Genomic DNA, 20441 nt, shown 5'->3' with positions numbered 1-20441 from the left:
AGTATTTTTCCAATTCGACCTTCACTTTTTATGTATGTTCCATTTTATTTGTCATAGTTTATTTGACTGTTTTCCTTTGTTGTTATTGTCTTTTATATCTCTTTATTGGGAAGGTCTCTCCAACCTCCTGTCCCTTGCTGTTTTCCTGACCTTTTCCATAGTTTATATTGGATATGCGTCATATAGGAGGAGCAGCAGGTTGATCTCTGCCAGGTGCTTCCAGACAGCCTCTCCCACTGGAAAACGCCTAGCCTGATTGCTCAATGCTGATTGTCTTATAAAAGGCATACAGGCTCATCCAAAATCCAGTCAACTCCTGAAAGCGCGCGAAGCTTTTGCACCATCAGACTTTGAAGCAGTTGACCCGAGCTTGAAGTAACAGGTGGGGAAGGTCTGTATATATATTTTTAACATTAATACTGTAGTAATGGACTTTACTTTGGCTTAATTGACTAGAAAGACAGCAAAAAGTCTTGATTGAAGCAAGGACAGCTATCAAATTGGCCAGGTAGTTTTCTGGAAGTGCTTTGACGGCTGTCTTGCAAACACTATGCATATTATCAAGAACGGCGTTAAAATTATCGACGCTTTAAACGCTTAAAGCAGTGATAATGGGCTTGATAATATGCCCTTGAGAATTCAAATAGAAGCCCATGTTCTGGTGTCAACCTGGGCTTCCATTGGAATTCTCAAAGGCATATTATCAAGCCCATTATCGTCGCTTTAGCGGCAGTTTCCTGCTGCTAAAGCGGCGATCATTTTAACGCCGTTCTTGATAATATGCCCCCATATTCACTAAAATTAACCGTCACAATGGTGCTTCCCTTCAAGGCACAGTAATGACTGCAGGGACAGCATTGATCTCTAAATTTGGCAGAAGGCAGTTCATCAGGGTGGGGAGGCAATGTTCTCCATCACCCTGAAGTCCTGTGTTGCCTCCAGAGAACTCACAATCAGACCCTTATTGAGACCTTTGCAGGGCCAGTGGAGTTGCAGAGATTTTCGCATGATTATATGTTTTCCACATTTGCCACGTAATCCATCATCGGCTGCATTATCTGCAAAATGTACCTAAAATATGTTTGTTTCTAATGCAAAAAGATACAAAATTTACCAAAAATATGGAGAGTTGGGTTTCTGCACCGTGGAATGTTTTTGGCAAAGTTTGGCTGGTCATATTTAATTAACTGATTGCAGTATTTGGCTGTTAAATTTGTACAAATATGGGGAACTTTTTTCCTAGACACTAATACCAGGTATAAAAATGAATAAATAATCAAATAATACTACCACAAAATGTGCTGCATTATGTTGCATAATTAGCTATTTCTTGTTGCATCATTTTTTTAACCCTGCCGCATAATTTGGTCCTCCTCTGCTGCATAATTCTAGTGTCCCTGCCTATGAAGAGAAGGTGCGGAAGTGTGTGGGTTAAGGTATGGCAGTGGAAATATTCAGGGCTTGGCAGAATGTGCATGCATACCTGCCAACACACATGATGCCACCATGTGGCACACGATATTGACTTCCATCACACGGTCCCCCAGTGAGGAGCCGATTCACAAGTTAGCAAGGAAAACAAGCTGAAAACTGTTTTAAATAGTGGTTTTCCCAATCTGCCAAAGTCCATTAAGGGCTGTAACAAAACCCAGCCTACGCAAGATTATAATATTTTTGGGGGAAGATGGGGGGCGGGGGTGGGGTGGGGGGTCAAAAGAGCCTCGTGGGTATTTCTCGGCACAAGGACCCTGCCCCTATCAAGGTATGAGAATGAGGCCGGCGCCAGCTCTGACGCAACATTAGTTCCTGCAGAGGGAAAGCTGGGACACCAGATGATGACTCTGGAACCTTTATTGCAGCTGGGTTTCGTCTTCACCCTTCGCATACTCATATGCAAACAGTGGGTGTGTATAGGACGCTGATGTGTATGCCAACCTGTTATTAATACATCTGTTTGCCTAAGAGTTCTCCTCTATAACACATGGGCATGGAAAGTGAGGAAGACTTTTATTTATAACATTAGGTATCAGTAAAAAAGAGTATCTTTCTCCGGGTCAGGTGGCTCAGTGGACTAATGCATCCTTGCAGGGACCTGTGTTTGACCTCATGGTCACAGGTTCAAATCCCGGCGGGTCCACTCAGCCTTTCATCCATCTGAGCTCGATAAAATGAGTACTATTGAGTTTGGTAACAATGAACACCTGTTTTTCAGTGCCAAGAGACCTCTGGGTGAACGTGCGCTTTACAAATGCATATGTTATGTTATCTTTCTAACAAGTGGCTGCTACACATATGCAATTCTGTGTAGTATATTATTACGTAACTTCATGCAAAATGTCTTCTACATTTAGGACAAGGAAGTGTGTGTCTTTATTATTTCACTATACTGTGTGGAAGATTCAGTACATGTATGTGACCCCGACCTCTTTATCAATCCAGGGTATGGTTGCAGGTGCAGATTGCAGGGCATCCATCAATATATAGACATGAGACTAAATCTAATCTTTGGCAAATATGGGACCCTAAAGACCTTTACATGTCAGTGCTGTTCTAAGGTGTGAAGTGGATGTTGGGGTACACCCGGAGGTGTCAGCAGCCCTCCTCACCAGAACTGGACACCGGGTGCATGCAATGCTTTGTTACGTATGGATGGCCAAGCTGCAAATGAGAGTGCACAGTCAGTACTCGCTACCTGGCCCTTCTTCCTACCCCCAGGTCCCCTTAAAAAATTAGGATCTGTTGACTTTGAAACTTCAGCTGAATATTTGCAATGGACTTAATCACCCTTGCTGCAAACAACTGGCCGCAGATTCATGAATTAGGGCCTCCAACCTCTCAGCAGTTTTCAGAATCAAGCTGCATACCTCCAAGTCTCCCCCCTCTGAACTGTATGCTGTCCCTGAAGTTCTACTTTAGCCTGTGCAGCCTAAAGTCATTATAAACAGCTGTAAACAAAAATGACCACTCTCAAGGACATCAAAGGCTCACTAAGTTACATTAGTTGTCCCTGCACATCTCACTTAGGGGCCGATTCACAGAACTAACTTAAGACAAAATCCTAAACTTACTACTTTTGGTATTCACAGAAGTTAGGATTTTGTCTTAAGTTTGTCTTAAGACAAACTTAAGACAGACTTAAGACAGATTTAAGTTAGGATTTTGTCTTAAGTCTGTCTTAAGTGTGTCTTAATACAAACTTAAGACAAAATCCTAACTTCTGTGAATACCAAAAGTAGTAAGTTAAGGATTTTCTCTTAAGTTAGTTCTGTGAATCGCCCCCTAGAACATTAGGACATTTAAAATATTCACAAGAATGTTAGGTATTTCTGTGACAGTGCAGTGAAAGGTGCTACCTTGCCACCTCTACCCAACCTCAACAGTTCAAGATTTACAATGTTGCTCTCCTGTTTTCCTGTCTCCGTTAGAACAGACACACCAGAGGTACAACCATGACCTTCAGGAAGTGTATCTTCCTTGTGGCGGGACTTCTGATTCTGGAGATCAATAGCCCTGTTGACGCTTGCTCATGTTTACCATCAGTTTTACAGAACAGTTACTGCTATCCAGATACTAACGGTAAGTTGAAAAAAGAAAAGAAAATGATAATCTTTATTTCTGTTTTTTAAGAAATTGTTGCTTTTGATTTTACTAAAATTAAATATTTAATATGCTTCTGTTTGCTCATTGCATGCCACTGGTTAGCTTTAGTGCCACTCATATTTGCTTAATTCTTATTTGATGGTTTCTCGTATTGAAGCTTGTCAATCTTGTGTTTGTCCCTCCACTGGAGCATAGGCTCTCAATCATCTTTCTGAGTGGCTGGCATGTAATCAATCAATCAATCAATAAATCAATCATTCAATCAATCAGTCAGGGATTTATAGACTGTTTCCAGTCGCTAACATCTTGGCACGCCCACTTTGCATGTCATTAGTGATAAATATCACTGACATGCAAAGTGGGGCCCAAGATGGTCGCTATCTCCTACTAGCTGTCGCTAACTGGTGTTAGCGACAGCTAGGTGATAGGGAGATAATTCTATCTCCGCTTTCTTGGCTTTTAAAACCCCCTTGATAATATGCCCCCTAGTCTTCCAGGATCTATTTGAAAACACATCTCCTACCAAAATTATTTTTGAGAAGCATGTATGTTGCATACTATCGTCTTCCAGTGTATTCAAATGTTATATGATCAAGGGTAGAGAATCTGAAAGCTGGCCATCCAGTGAACCATGTCACAATACATCTCAAAACCCAAGATGACATCATCACACAAGATGACATTCTAGAATGCTTATTTCGGTGATTGTTTAAGATGCAGGACTGGATAAAGAGGACTCTTTGCCCCTTTAAAAGAACCCCTCCTGCACTTGCATACAATCAGGCCAGGTTCTAGTGGTTCTTCCCAAAGCCAGTATGGAACAAAGCCACAAAGCTAGATGAAATTGCCATCTTTTTTCCTTAGTCTTTCAGGTAGTAATATACATCTTCCTTGGGATGGTAATACTTCCTTACTTAATAGATTAATTGATGGTCATTTGCTGCTGATTGTCTCTTTTTTTGTCTGACAGTTCTAGAAGTTAAATTCTTGGGCCCCCTACAGAAGCCAGATGGGACGAAGGGCTATAACGTTCTAATCGACACGGTAATATGTTTTTTCTGTTTCTCATCATTCACAGCTTGAGGGAAGGGCATTGGCATTATTTTGACTGTACGGCTTTCATTAGGAGAGGGATAACAAAAGAAATGCAACGTTTACATCTCAGACCATTTCCCTGTTCATTGAGCCGGGGACCAGTACCACCCACCCGGATGATCACAAACCCAAACACCACTGTTAGCTTCCAACTGAACTTCTTCACTGATCTTCCACTTGGATGAATTTGAAGAATATATCTGACTAAACATCTTACAGTTAGTAGAAAGACGCCCTGTAGTTGGTTGGCAAGCAGTTGCAATGGTTACTTGTGTTTTTTACATTTTGTATTACAAGCTTATGGCAGAGCAATTCAAAGAGATTAAAAGACATGGCAGGGAAATGCATTTTATACAAATCAGAAATTAAAAAAAATAAGAGCTTTAATGAATGTCAGAGGTGGTTCTTATTGGTTTAGAGTAAATATGTTAATGGTTTTGAATTACTGTAAGGTGAAGGCATAATTTAAACACACAAGATGACAACGGAATTCAAAGTATGGCAAAAAAATGGATATGAAATAAACATTGGCAAACTGAAGTATTGGCCCGCCAGCACTAACACTGAAACGCATTTCTTAAAGGTGAATGTACACACAAATGTGAGAGAGTGACAATGACAAATACAGTCACTCACAGTGACTGACCAAAGCTAATTGGAATTGGTAAAGTTAATGTAAATGTTCTTCTTTTTCTCAGCAATATGAGTGATAATTCACCCTGCAAGGTCGGTTTAAATGATAGAATAGGTAAACCTGTTGCTCCAAAATATAATAGGAAAGGATCCTTACTAAAAATACACATAGACCCACCCACTCCTGACCCTGTAGTAATCTTCCCTCAAATAACCCTCTGGCAATGGGAGAACAAATTCTACATAGTTCTATTTCAATCTTAATAATGGAATGGTCTGAAAAAATGCAGCAATTAGTGCATCTGAATTAAATCTCTTCGAGTAGCAAGTGTATCATTTTGAAGCATGAGTATTTTCTTGCTAAAATCTATAAAGACATATTCTTCCTTCGAAAATGACATTAATTTTGTGGTTTAGGATTCTTCTTCTTATCTTTTGTAGACTAGTCCAGAATATACACAACATGCTCTACAAGTTTTGTAATTGTAAATGCATTTATAGCGCTTACCACCCCTGCCATGTTGTTGAAATGCTGTAGGCTGGGCAGAACTCTGCTCCGGAACCCAAGGATAGTGGTCAGTTCATAATTATTGGGATTAGCCTTGTGACCGTACCATACATTCACTCCAGTTTCTTTGGGGTAGATTATATTAATGTGGGTTCATGTCCCGGGAAACAACCTTTACAATGCAACTTTTACATCACACTACCATTGCAACGCAGTCATTACAGCGCAACATCCCTTACAACACATGTCATTACAACGCAACCATTACCACGCATGACACTACAACAAATACAATTACAACTCATGTCATTACAATACAGTCCTTACAATGCACACCATTACAACGCATACCATTACACTATCCACCACTTATCTTACTGTTGCACCCCCTGGAGATAGAATAGTAATTTTTACCCCTACACTAGCCAACACTTACCCTAGTGTTGCACCCCCTGGAGTTAGAATAGTACATTTTACCTCTACACTATCCAACACTTACCCTACTGTTGCACCCCCTGGAGTTAGAATAGTAAATTTTACCTCTACACTATCCAACACTTACCCTACTGTTGCACCCCCCTGGAGTTAGAATAGTCATTTTTACCCCTACACTATCTAATACTTATCTAATACTTATCATACATGCAATGTAATGGTATGCGTTGTAATGGTATGTGTTGTAAAGGCAGTATGTGTAATGGAATGCGTTGTAATGGACGTTGCGTTGTAAAAAATGCGTTGTAAAGGTATGCGTTGTAAAAGTATGCGTTGTAACGTCATACATCCAACAGTACCACACATATCCAGCCCAACGCTTTCTTTTTGTTAAGCATGACTATTTGTTTAAAAATATAGGTCATGGAAATGCAAACTTTATCATGCAAATGCCTAAAAAGCATCCTGCAATCAGTAACACCTTGCAAAGGAACAGGACAACCATCTTGAAGTTGGTGTAGCACTGTTTTGTGCTTTTAGGCACAATGAGGCAGATTTACTATACTTCTGACTCACCAGTAACAGGCCTCAATGCCTTGCAAAACTAATCAGAGGATAGAAACGTTCCCAGAACATCATACAACTGCTGAGTGTGTACACTGCATTTAGCAGAGCATTGTGCCTTCAAAGATAAAAATCGTAAATGAAAGACAAAGGGGCATATTAACAAGCGGCAGCGAAAATTATCGCTGATCGCTGTTAGCGTTAAAAAATATATTGCCGGCTATCCCTGGAGATAGTCACCATGGTAGCGCAGTATTATCTACACTGAGCGCCATGGTGATAAAAAAAACAGGGATAGCAGGAATATCGCCGTTTTACACTGAATAACGCTGGATTTCCAGCGATATTTAATGAAAAACTGCGATAAACTTGGTGATAGTGACTGTGGTTGCAGTCACATAATCCAACTCCCATTACAGGCATACCTAAGTCTGAAAATTAGCAGACTTTAAAAAGCAGCGTTAACCGTGGTTAGCGCTGCCTTTTGAGATTTAGCGTGAAGCTTGATAATAGGATGAATGTCGCTTAGCGACATTTCTCCTATTATTTTGCTCTGGAATGCCCCCTTTGTGTCTCATTAGAGATGCAAAGGGAAGCATGGAGAAAAGGGTGCTAACATGCGATTTTGCGTGTTAGCACCCTGTAGTTGATAGGGAGATAATTTTATCTTCACTTTTAAAGCCAAAAAAGCGGAGATATATCCCTTGTTAATATGCCTCAAACTTCCTTTAAATAGCAGAGTGCCAGGTTCAAAGACTTATAAGAGGTGGTCAATTACTGATAATGCCACAGGTCTAGTTGTGATTAATCAGCGCGGTTTAACACCCCCATCTATGGTATGACGCACTTTAGCATGCTTTGCACATTTTACTTGTTCATTAATTGTGTATACTGGTTAAGTTTAGACGTTTTTTATTCAGCTATTTTTACTTTTCTGGATTTGCCTGTGTGAGACTGGTGTTCTTTGTGCCTTGTCCTCTATTCACTTTCTCGGTTACTTTTTTTATCGGCACATGTTTTATCCCAGCAGGTTCTTATTTGTATTTAATGTGTGTGCTTTTATGGTTTCTGTGCAAGATGCAAAAAAGGAATTGAATCAGGTGGACAGGAGATTCGTAGAAGGGGCACTTTGGAGGTGTGAGTACTGGGGGAGAGATTTGGAGATGGTAAGTGGTTGACTAGTAAGCCTCTGTAGCCTGGGCAAGGGTTTAAGAAATTATATTACAACATGTTGAGGTGTCCAGAGGAATGAGTCAGTGTTGCTGCCTGTTCTACTACTTTTGCCCTCAGACCACTGCAACAACGCATATGTCTCAATAATTAAAATAAAGGTCATTAAAACTGGGCAAAAGAAAATTATGACTTTATTGTCTGCAAATAATGTGTTAATGTATACAGTTAATGTGCAGATGACCTCAACTTTATTATTCACCTCTTATGCTAGGTACTGAAAGGCGATGCAGCATTGAAGTCACATACGTTCATCGATTCGATGAGCGCGACCAGCTGCGAATACCATCACGATCCCAATGGGTTCAACGTTCCGTACGTGGTCACAGGTCAGACATCTCTGGTGTGGTGCTGAGGAATGCTGCATTAAGCAGTTTTTAAGAGGGAAGATTTCAACTTTCTGCAACTAGTCTATAGGTCTGTTCCCCAGAAGCCACTCTGAAACCTCTGCACCCATCTTGTACACCCCTGCGCACCCCTGACCGCACACCTCTCACTTTCATCCAACTTGCACAAAGGTTTTCTAGTACAAATAATAACATATGTGTAACAGCGCTTACTAAAGTGTTATTAGCAGAATGAATGACATCCAAGACTTCAAAAACATGATTTGGAGACACAAGGGTTCTTAGCTGCAATATAGGGGCATATTTTCAAGGGTGGCGATAGAGAATTAGCGCCGCATTAGCGGCCGTAAGTATTAGCAAGTTGTTGCCAACTGCTGTTAGCGACAGCTTGTAGGCGATAGCGAGCGATTTGGGGCCCGCTTTGCATGTCAAAGATATTTATCGATAATGACATGCAAAGTGGGCGTTCCCAACCTGTTAGCGACTGTAAGCAGTCGCTAACCTCGCTATCGCCTATTACCAACACAGGCGTAGCGTTGGAAATAATCGTGCTAAGCGCGAATATCTCCAAAAACGAACACCTGCTCAGACCAGTTCTTAGCCATTATATCCAATGGGAGGTGGATATAATGGCTAAGACCCTGTTAGCGATAATGCGTGAATATCGCTGTATTCTCAGCGATATTCACGGATTTAGCCGCTATCGCCTGGAATTTTATCGCTTTTGAGATAAACGTTGCTAATAGCACGTTATCTCAGCAATAAACTCCAGTGATGCGCGGCGATAAAAAAATTGCCGCTAAGCCTAGATAGCGATAAATATCGCTATTTGTCGATAATATGCCCCCCAGTTCTTTAGTCTAGTGGGCATGAGGTCTAAGAGTTGTCTCATATGCATCAATAATTCAGATAATTCCAGCTTAATGTCGATGCAGCTAAATAAATATAACTAGCCTCTAGCCGCAGCTATACTAAAATGATTGCATTGTAAATGTCTTAGTGATATGCAGCTACATGTCAGAACTTGAGAAGATTAGTTTCAGAAAACTCACAGAATTGGACAAAGGAAACCGCCCTCTTTTCAGTCCCTGCCTGGATTAAATGGCAAGTGCTCTAATACTTGCAAAGATGCACAAGCTGAAATCTCTGCTTTAAATTCCGCATTCGTGGTCCGAAATTCAGAAAGCCCTATATTCACAACAAAGGCTATTTTTGGCTCAATATTCATGTAAAAGCATCATTTACATGGGTACCAATGTGTTCCTCCACCTAAAGTGTGTAAGAAAACTCTTCTATTGCAAAGGGAAAGGTGTTGTTGCATTTCTAGTCCTTGCTTATACTGTACACAGTGGCGGTTCGCTTAAGGCGTGCTGCGGGTTGGTGGGGCGGGGCAGGGGAGGGGCAGGGTGGTGGGTAGTAAACTCAGACATACGATGGAACGGAGGAAAGTAATTTAACTTTCCCCCCTTCCGTCGTATGTCCGAGTTTACTACCCCCCACCCTGCCCCTCTCCCGCCTTACCGCCCCACAGCACGCCGTATGCGAGCCGCCACTGCTGTAGAATGCTCTAACCATGTCCTTCCCAGCCACAAGGAAACAATACAGTGCTAAGCTAGAGGGTAAAGACTGAAATCTTGACTTGTGGTGTGACTAGGATTCTACTAGGACCAAACACGTTGACCCACAAATTCAAACTGGTTTCTCTGAGAAACACCAGAATCCTCACCCTTGGTAGATTGGAAGAAAATGGCTTCTCCAGAGAAAATGCATTCCTAATACCTGGTACATTTACGGAAATGTGCCTAATGCTGATACCATCAATAGAGAACTTAGGAGACCTAAACCACTTTAGATAAAAATACCAACAACACATTTTTAAAAAGTCACAACATACAGAGAATTGGATGTAATTTATAAAAAAATTGCAAAAAGTACTACAAAGAAAGCATAGAAAAAAGTCCCTCAACTTTATCAAATTGGAAATGAAGAATATTTTGAAAAAATGACACCCACTGTGACTGACCCAGTACAGAGTCAGGAAGAAGCTGGCGGGAGGTCCCATTGGAATTTTTTACCATTAAACTTGGTCATACTTTTTAAGCGTGGTAAGCTTTCAAATGAAAGCGCTCTGCAAAAACAGCTATTTGGCAAGAGGCCCAGAAGCAGATGATTCCCACCAGAAAATATTAGAAAAAGGAAAAATTCAATTTGAAGCTGCCGAAGTGGCATTTCTTTCTGGGAGGTTTGATAGGTTGACCCAGTCTTCCAGGAGTAGCACGTCTATAGTTTTATCCCAAGTTCTGCAGTACTGCCTTCTTGAACAAGAGTCCTCCCATGTCCAGGGCTGGTAGTTTAGGCTCCTGTTAACCCCCACAGTTTTAAGAGTGTTCCCTCAACTCGGCTTTCATTTTCCCAATAGTACAAAATCCCAGTTTTAACAAAGCCACTGGAATTCTTCCTCGGAGGATAGCATCCTCTTCCTCAGGACAAATTATACATACCAGCTACTGGAGGAAAGTTTCCTACTGACATTCAAACATCTTGCAATCCCTAAACCCCATTTAGTGGATCTCCTGAAAACACCGTGCATCTCCTTTTTTTTTCCTCCGCATTTGCCTGTTTTGTCCAACAGTTGTGCTTGTCTAAGTCTTCTCCGTGTTCCTGGTATCTTTCCCCCTCACACCCCTTGTTTTGTTGCTGATTTGCGCCTGTTTTGTGATTCCTTCGTGTTTTCCGCCGCCCTCCACCCTCCCTTCCCGCCACCGCCGCTTGGCCCCGCCCCTTTCTTCTCTTCTGTATCCCTCCCCGCTCCCGCCTCCCAGCTGCCCCGCCCACCCGCGCACTTCGCCTTAAATGGCGACCGTGCGAACGCGCAGCGGTCACGCGCAGCGGGCGCGCCGATTGTGCGCCGAAGGCGCGCCAAAGGTAAGCCCGTCTGCGCCCGTCCGCGACCGGACCGCGACCAGCGCCAGGACCCCTGGCCCCCACCGACGGAAGCCGACCCGACGAACCTACAGCGCCGCCGACCTCAACGCACTCAACACCGGCCGCATCCCAGGATGTCACCGAGCCGCCCCGAAGCACACCCACGGACCCTTCAGCTGCCACGCCTGCAAGTTCACCTGCATCCGGACCTTCCCTGCACCCGCCAAGCCGAACTCCAGCAGCACCCACCTCAAGTGTATCCTGCTCAACACCCGCTCCGTCCACAGACACGCCGTAGAACTCTGGAACCTGCTCGACACCACCGTCCCCGACGTTGCCTTCATCACCGAGACCTGGATGAACGCCTCCTCAGCCCCAGACATCGCCATCGCCATCCCAGAGGGCTACAAGATCACCCGGAAGGACCGCGACAACCAGACCGGAGGAGGCATCGCCATCATCCACAGAGACACCATCCGCATCACTACCAACACCGATGACACCCTCACCACCGCTGAACACCTGCACTTCCAGATCCACACCAACCCGACCACCACCCTCAGAGGCACCCTGATCTACCGACCCCCGGGACCACGCACACGATTCAGCGAGGACATCGCCGACTTCGTCAGCCCGCACGCTCTCCCCTCCGCCGACTACATCCTCCTGGGGGACCTCAACTTCCACCTGGAGAACAACAACGACCGCAACACCATCAGCCTGCTCGACAACCTCGACAACCTCGGACTCAAGCAACTGGTGACCACCCCCACCCACCTCGCCGGACACACACTCGACGCCGTCTTCTCATCCAGCAAAGACGTCACCTTCAGCCACGCCACAGAACTCCACTGGACGGACCACAGCTGCGTCCACTTCACCTTCAAAAGAACGACGATCCACCACCACCAGCAACAGGTTGCTCGAAGATGCTGGAACAAGATCACAGCCGACCAGCTCACCGCTTCCCTGAGCCAGCACCCTCCCGCCAACTCAGCGAACCCCAGCCAGGCCGCCGACAACCTCACGAAATGGATCAACGACTGCGCGGACGAACTCGCCCCTCTGAGAACCCCACCCAGCAGATCCTGCAGCAGGAAAACACCATGGTTCACCGACGAACTCAAGAGCTCCAAGAAGAACTGCCGAGCCCTCGAGAAAGCCTGGAGAAGGGAACCAACGACGGACAACATGACCACCCTCAAGCTCGCCACCCGGAAGCACCACCAACTGATCCGCGCCACCAAGAAAAATGCATACAAGGACCGGCTGGACAACAACGCACACAACTGCAAGGAACTCTTCAACATCGTGAAAGAGCTATCCAACCCCAACGCCGGAAACAATGACATCACCCCGTCGCAAGAACTCTGCAACTCCCTCGCGTCCTTCTTCCACAACAAGATCACGGACATACACAACAGCTTCAACGACCAACCAACGCAAGCCACAACCGCAACGACGCCACCCACCACCACCCTCCGCACCTGGACCCCGATCAGCACCGAAGACACCATCCGCACCATGAACTCCATCCATTCCGGATCTCCGACTGACCCCTGCCCTCACCACGTCTTCAACAAAGCCGACGCTGCCATCGCACCCCACCTACGGGACATCATCAACACCTCCTTCGACTCCGCCACCTTCCCTGAGAGCTGGAAGCACGCCGAACTCAGCGCTCTCCTCAAGAAACCCACAGCAGACCCCACCGACCTCAAGAACTACCGTCCCATCTCGCTCCTCCCGTTCCCGGCCAAAGTCATCGAGAAGACCGTCAACAAACAGCTGGCCGCCTTCCTCGAGACGAATGGATCCCTCGACCCCTCACAGTCCGGCTTCCGAGCGAACCACAGCACCGAGACCGCCCTCATCGCCGCCACCGACGACCTTCGAACTCTGATGGACAACGGAGAAACAGCGGCCCTCATCCTCCTGGACCTCTCCGCGGCTTTCGACACTGTCTGCCACCGCACCCTAGTACAGCGCCTCAGCAACATCGGAATCCAGGAGAAGGCACTGGAATGGATCACCTCCTTCCTCGACGGAAGAACACAAAGAGTCCGCCTACCACCGTACAAGTCAGAGGCCACCAAAGTCATCTGCGGCGTCCCACAAGGATCCTCACTGAGCCCCACCCTCTTCAACATCTACATGAGCCCCCTCGCGGCCATCGCACGCCAACACAACCTCAACATAATCTCCTACGCCGACGACACCCAGCTGATCCTCTCCCTGACCAACGACCCCGCCACCGCCAGAGCCAACCTGCACGAAGGGATGAGAGACGTGGCCGAATGGATGACGACCAGCCGCCTGAAACTGAACTCAGACAAGACGGAGGTCCTCATCCTGGGCTCCACGCCCTCCGCCTGGGACGACTCCTGGTGGCCCCCCGCCCTGGGCACCGCGCCCAAACCGACGGACCACGCACGCAACCTGGGCTTCATCCTGGACTCCTCCCTCTCCATGACCAGACAAGTCAACGCCGTCTCCTCGTCATGCTTCAACATCCTGCGCATGCTACGTAAGATCTTCCGGTGGATCCCCACCGAGACGAGGAAGACGGTCACCCAAGCCCTCGTCACCAGCCGACTGGACTACGGCAACGCCCTCTACGCCGGAACCACGGCCAAACTCCAGAAGAGACTCCAGCGGATCCAGAACGCCTCGGCGAGACTCATCCTCGACATCCCCCGATGCAGCCACATCTCCGGACACCTGAGAGATCTGCACTGGCTCCCGGTCAACAAGAGAATCACCTTCCGTCTCCTCACCCACGCGCACAAAGCCCTACACGACCAAGGCCCGAGCTACCTCAACAACCGGATCAACTTCTACACTCCCAAGCGCCTCCTCAGATCAACCAACCACGCCCTCGCCGCCGTCCCCCGCATCCGAAGAGAGACAACAGGAGGAAGGTCCTTCTCCTACCTGGCCGCCAAGACCTGGAACTCACTTCCCACCAATCTGCGCCTGACCCAAGACCACCTCTCCTTCAGGAAGAAGCTCAAGACTTGGCTGTTCGAGCAGTAGCGGCACCCCCCCCTCCCAGCGCCTTGAGACCCTACGGGTGAGTAGTGCGCTTTACAAATGAACTGATTGATTGACAAATGAACTGATTGATGCACATCAGCAGAAGACTGGTGCCACCAGTCCTGGAGCCAACTATCTCCTTTCTGTGAGCCCAGGATAGAGTGTTAAGTGATGAAGCAGTCGTTCTTTGGTAGTGAAACCTAGTTAATCCCAAATAAATCCACAGGCATGCCAGGTCTAGTATTTTGGCAGAGGATGGCACTTCATTTTCTGAGTTCCCACATCATGGCATCAAAATTTCAGTGTTGCATGCACCCATAATCTATAATTAAGAGTTTCTTCCTCAGCCCTGCTCCCCACTGAAATACAGATGAGATCTCCTCCTCTGAGCCATGAGTTGGTTCAGGCACCTGCACAGGCTGTCTTATCTGAGTGTTCTGAATTAGGAAGGGAACACAGATTCAGTTCACTTACTGATGTTGTACTTGACAATCCTCAGGGGTTTCCTCCCTCTGATGTTAGGCAATGTGTTACCAGTAATTTTAAACACAACCTTTGCAGAAAGAGCCAACAAGGGATGCAATGCATCATGATCCCTTACGAAAAGTGTGTCTTTGGCATGAATTTCACCTGAGCTCAGGGTTTGGTTAGAGAAATCAGCAGATCTGCAGAATACCCATGGACTTGTTCCTATTTCTGCTGAAAATTTGGAGGAAATTACAGTGGGGAATGACAGATTATAGAGAGTGTGGCCCGGTACTTTACAGTTTGAGAGGGCAGGGGGTGGGGAGTGGGTGTCGCTGGTACATGACTAAATTAAGACATAAACTGGACTCATGACTATGTAATCCCCAAGGCTAAAGTTGGAGCCCAAGTAGCATTTCTTAGACAACAGGTATAAAATACAGGATGACTGAAAGGAAGTAGTTCTGTTGTCAGATGAGCTGTTTTTAGAGACAACTGCATGGTCCTGTAGTTGGTGTGTCCAGTATCTTTATGCTTGTGGAGTGAAGATTCCTTCACACCTTTAGCAGTAGAGCCAGCTTTCATTCAACTCCTTTTCCCAGGTTGCATTGGTCCTCACAAGAGGGAAAATGAATTACTAATGTGGCAAATAGACCGGATTGCTCTTCACAACTATTGTTGGCCGGCAACTGCATGCAAGTCCCTGCAGTATGTTGGTAGCGGCACCATGGATCCAGATGTTCAACTGCTCAAATGTAGAAAACGTCAAGTGTTCGCAACGGGTGGAGGAGCCCTGTGCTAACCAATGGAAGCAATGTACCAGGGTATTTCCATTGAAGCAGTCTTAATACATTAGATTCCACTTGCAATTAAATGCATTGAAGAAACTGTCAGCTCACCTGTTGACACATTGTTAGTGAGAGTGATTACTCCAATGAATGCTAATGGTAGCTTTTGTCTTTTCTCCGCTCTCTCTGACCAGTTTCCATCATCAATGGCGTCCTCAGAATGGGTGACTGCAGCTACAGGAAGCTCTCGAGTGCGATGACTCCCCAGCAAAAAGAGGGTGTAAAGGGAGCCTACCAGAAAGGATGTACCTGTAACGTAAGTGTTTCCTTGGTCACGGGTCCTATCACGGCCACCGAATAAGTAGCATAGCAAAATGGAGTCTTACCAGAGGAGGGACCAGGGGCCAAAAAAGGAGTAGCAAAAGACATAGGACACTCAAGAGAATATTGTGAATAAAATGCTAAGCTCTTTACCTCAATTTTTCGAATACCAATAATGCCAGAACTTTTTCCCTATAAGATCTTTTAATATTCTAATCATTGCTGGAACCTGGCTCTGGATCCATTCTATAGGGAGCTGAATGTGCCTGGACTTTCAAAATCTCCCTAAGAGTATATGCTACCGGAGTCTAGTATCTATATGATTTCCAGAGGATACTTTAGTACTGAGAAAATCTCACAGTAACACCTCATGCTGCTTTAGTAGAGGAAAGCAAAGCTTAGATGTCGGTATGAATAATATTCCTGCAATATATTAATCACCACAGAAAGTTCAAGCCTCATCACTTGAAAAGTCAGCGATATTCATGCATTACCGAGCTAATGCTCTTAGCCATGTTATCCACCTCCCATTGGATAACATGGCTAAGTACTGCTCAGGGCAGGTGTTAGCTTTTGGAGATATTCACGCTTAGCGCGAATATCTCCAAAAGTTGGTAATAGGAGATAGCGATGTTAGCGACTGTTTCCAGTCGCTAACATCTTGGCACGCCCACTTTGCATGTCATTATTGATAAATTTCACTGACATGCAAAGCGTGGCCCAAGATGGTCGCTATCCCCTACTAGCTGTCGCTAACTGGTGTTAGTGACAGCTAGGTAATAGGGAGATCATTTTATCTCCGCTTTCTTGGCTTTTAAAGCCAAAAAAGCGGAGATAAACCCCCTTGATAATATGCCCCTCTGTGTCTTAATCACAACAGTGTGCCTCTTAGTCCATTATTTACACTTGGGAGTAAATTACGGCTGCAAAAAACACCATGGAGGAAATAATATTAGTGATGGGGGGCGCCTGTAATGTGCAGCACATTTGCACCTGGGAGTAAAAAATTACGACTTTTGCATCCATTGGATATATAAACACTACTGCACAGTGTTTTCCACCAGCAATTATCACAATGCAAATCTAGTGGGTAACTGCCCAGGAAGACATAGGAAAGAATGGAATTAATGCTCATCTACAAATGGGAAGACATGCAAAAATGAGCTAAAGCTTTTCAACACTTTTTCACAGCTGTAAATGATCTCCTAACACTTTGAAAATGAATCACATGATTTCAGAGCCAGAACTCCATTGCACACGTCTTAGTTATTGAGCTTAATTAGGTCTTTTTTTCAGGTGGATCTTTAGGCGAATTATCTCAAAAGTCATGTCTTGATTCCATGATTTGTGGGTACTTGTACTAAAGATCAGCTACAGCTCTTTTGGTAACGTCATTTTGTAGTGAGGACACATTTTGTTACATATTCTTACGAGACAAAATATTTATTTTGTAATACTCTAATTAAAGCCTGCTTTGGTATTAATTTTGCTTGAAGTTTCTTTATCACTTTGATATAAAGTACATTTTAAAGCTGGAACACTGCTGGTGGCTACTATTGTGCTTGTTTGGTGACCAGACTTTTGTTTTCTATATCTTCAACAGATCATGCCATGCTTTGCTAAACCCTGCCCATCACCAGAGCCAAAGACATGCACACTTGAGCAGTATGAAGGCGGCAATGGTGAGGAAAAGACAAAGAGCCAGGTCTGCGTCCCTAAGACCGGCACCGAATGCGTCTGGAAGCCCATTGAATAGGACAAGCTGACCAGAGAAGCCATCTCGATGTTCAACCACCCATAGATGGTTGAAGCCCTTCTACACCATCCATCTTGTAGATGACTAATAATCATGAATCAAAGCACAGCTCTCACATCTGAGTAAAGTAGTCAGAAGAAAGTGGATGAACTACTCTCTAGGAAGCCCTAAGTAATATACCTTTGTACTTTGCAGATTTTTTTCTACTTTTCTATTCCTTCAAGGACCTGCACACATTTACTGTCCACAGTTCACATTGCATGTCTCCACAGTCTCACTTTGTATCAATGTATCTTGTTTCATAAAGCGCTTTGGGTCCTGGTCAACACTTCATAAATGCTCCAGAAAATTAAAACAATAAAATAAATCTTTTGGAACCACCACAAGAGTCACTTATTATAATTAATCAACATATAACTGATGAGCCTCATTTAGAGTTTGGCAAACAGGATAGACCGCCACAAAGGTAGTGGACCACCCTGTTGGCCAAACTGACGGTCTGCCCACTCTACTTAGAGTCAGGTGGACTGTCATGTTTCCATCAGTGGAGCCTTCTTTGGCTCCACTAGCTGAAACCTTACACCAATGCCCAGATGAACATGCTGCCTATTTTGAACAGGTGTTCTGAGGTATTCTTTACTGTTCAGGACTGTCAAGAAAAGCCTAGTGGTCTCAAACAGAAAAAAAGAAAATTTGACTTCACACCCTGGGAAAAAACATCCAGGACATAAAGGTCATTACTGGTTTTTATTCATTTATATAATTTTGTTTTACTAGACTTCTGGATAAAACTTGATGGATAACATTTAATCTGTCAGGGTGGCAGAGGTTATCACCTTTGCCCCCCTGTCAGATGGCAAACAGCCTGCCATATCACTATTAAGAACCTAACAGCCACATGTACTAAGGCATTCTCCCATAGGCACAGAATGGTAAAACCCTTTCATACATCTGTCCCTAAGTATTTTACAAAAGCCATTGTCTTGGTAATTTTTTACTAGACTGAATTGCCCTCTTACAATGCGTTCATGTGTGATAAATAATACCTCTACAACAATTGAAAGAGCAAGAAATATGAAGGTGTGCAGTTTTCTCATTCCCGACGCAGCCTCAAGCACTCCATTTTAACAGCATATGACACTGTTTGGGTTTGTGCGGCCATACACCACACCCCATTAAATCACATGAAGGTTTTATCATACCTAAATTAATTTAAGAGACAGTTCAGTTAATTTTAAACCAGAGGCAGGATACTCTCCTGGCCGACACCGCTCTCTACAAATCTACTTAACAAAACAAACCAATACAGCCATGTGAGAAATTGGGGCAGTGGTTAAGTGAGGTGTTAACCCTGCTTAAGCAACAGGCACAATCCTTGTCAAGGTGAACCACAAATCCATACATTGACCTGCACCTAACCCTATGGTAGCTTGGCACAAAAACAATGAGGCTTAACTGAGAGGCAATGTGCAGAGCATTACATAAGAAAAATCCAACATCAATTAAGAAAAATTGAGTCAAATGAAAAAAAATAATTTGAACAAAATGACAAAAATCTATTCTGCACAATCAGAGTTATGAGTTTTTAAAGTTTAAGGTAAAAACGAGAACCTAAAAGATCAGAGCACCAATTGCAGACATCTTGTTGTGTGAGAGCGGGTCAAAGTCAAAACATATGACATACTGTGATGGAACTCCTGTTGGTCACAAGAAGTGGCTTTGGCTTACATTTAGACTTAGAAGAAATTTGCTGAAAAATGTTCTGAGAAGGTAAAGTTCAGCAGGGCAAGGTTGCAGATATTGTCTGAGAAGAGAGTGTCATTGTCGGGGCGCTGCTGAGCGATATATCAATGAAGATTTCTTCGTTTTGACTTAGTCACTATTGTGGAAGTCAAAATCTCCAGCGGGATCAGGCTGGATGCTGTAGCTGATGAGAGTTCCATGAGGCCGGATCACCCTTTAGTGAAGGTTGACTTAACAGGATTTGCTGCAAGGAGAAGAATGAAGTGGGACCTGCCGCAAAGTCAGGCCGACTGGCTATGTATCTTTAGTGAATAGACAAACAGGATGGTTCTGAACTCCTCTTTGGTTTTCAAAGCAGTTTTTAGCCTAAATATTTTTATTCCCAAGTTTTGGATTTTGACTATCTGGCCCAGGATTGGGCACCACTTTGACACACATAGGCTGGGTCCAGGTGCAGGCTTAGATGGTTAAGGGCTTTTCTTTTACTGAAGCTCTGAATAGGACGCCAGCCAACTAGCCCTTGGAGTCACTCTGGCAGTCTTGGCTTCCAATGGTGAAACAGGAATCAAAGAGCAGACCACGCCACTGATGGCTCAAGACAGACTCCAGGCAGCAAAGCAGTCCTTGATCAAAGAGCAGACCACGCCACCGATGGCTCAAGACAGACTCCAGGCAGCAAAGCAGTCCTTCCAGGTGCAGCAAAGCAGTCCTTCCAGGTGCAGCAAAGCAGTCTTGTGGAGTACACAGCACGCCACAGCTGCAGACAGGCGGTCCTCTGACAGTCCTTCTAAAGGTCCAGAAAGTGAATTAAATATTGGGCCCGATTCACAGAACTAACTTAAGACAAAATCCTAAACTTACTACTTTTGGTATTCCCAGAAGTTAGGATTTTGTCTTAAGTTTGTCTTAAGACAGACTTAAGACAGACGTAAGACAGACTTAAGTTAGGATTTTGTCTTAAGTCTGTCTTAAGTCTGTCTTAAGACAAACTTAAG

At 44.7% G+C, this 20441-nt stretch overlaps 1 protein-coding gene across 4 annotated transcripts; it reads left to right on the top strand.

Moving 5' to 3' along the window:
• Window positions 1-289: 289 nt before the first annotated feature.
• On the top strand, window positions 290-18083 carry LOC144785889 (metalloproteinase inhibitor 1-like). 4 transcript variants are annotated; one of them, XM_078664759.1, is made up of 6 exons: window positions 290-382; window positions 3431-3576; window positions 4571-4644; window positions 8280-8394; window positions 15821-15942; window positions 17551-18083. In XM_078664759.1, exons 2-6 carry the CDS (start codon window positions 3450-3452, stop codon window positions 17701-17703), a joined length of 591 nt encoding a protein of 196 aa, XP_078520885.1. In that variant the 5' UTR covers window positions 290-382; window positions 3431-3449; the 3' UTR covers window positions 17704-18083. The 4 variants fall into 4 exon arrangements, with proteins under 4 accessions (XP_078520885.1, XP_078520883.1, XP_078520882.1 ...); XM_078664757.1 differs by having other exon boundaries at window positions 290-391; XM_078664756.1 differs by having other exon boundaries at window positions 290-391; window positions 3426-3576.
• The last annotated feature ends 2358 nt before the right edge of the window (window positions 18084-20441 follow it).

This window comes from Lissotriton helveticus, chromosome 10 (assembly GCF_964261635.1).
Source record: "Lissotriton helveticus chromosome 10, aLisHel1.1, whole genome shotgun sequence".
Lineage (NCBI taxonomy): Eukaryota > Metazoa > Chordata > Amphibia > Caudata > Salamandridae > Lissotriton > Lissotriton helveticus.
This window is presented reverse-complemented; position numbering and strand designations above follow the sequence as displayed.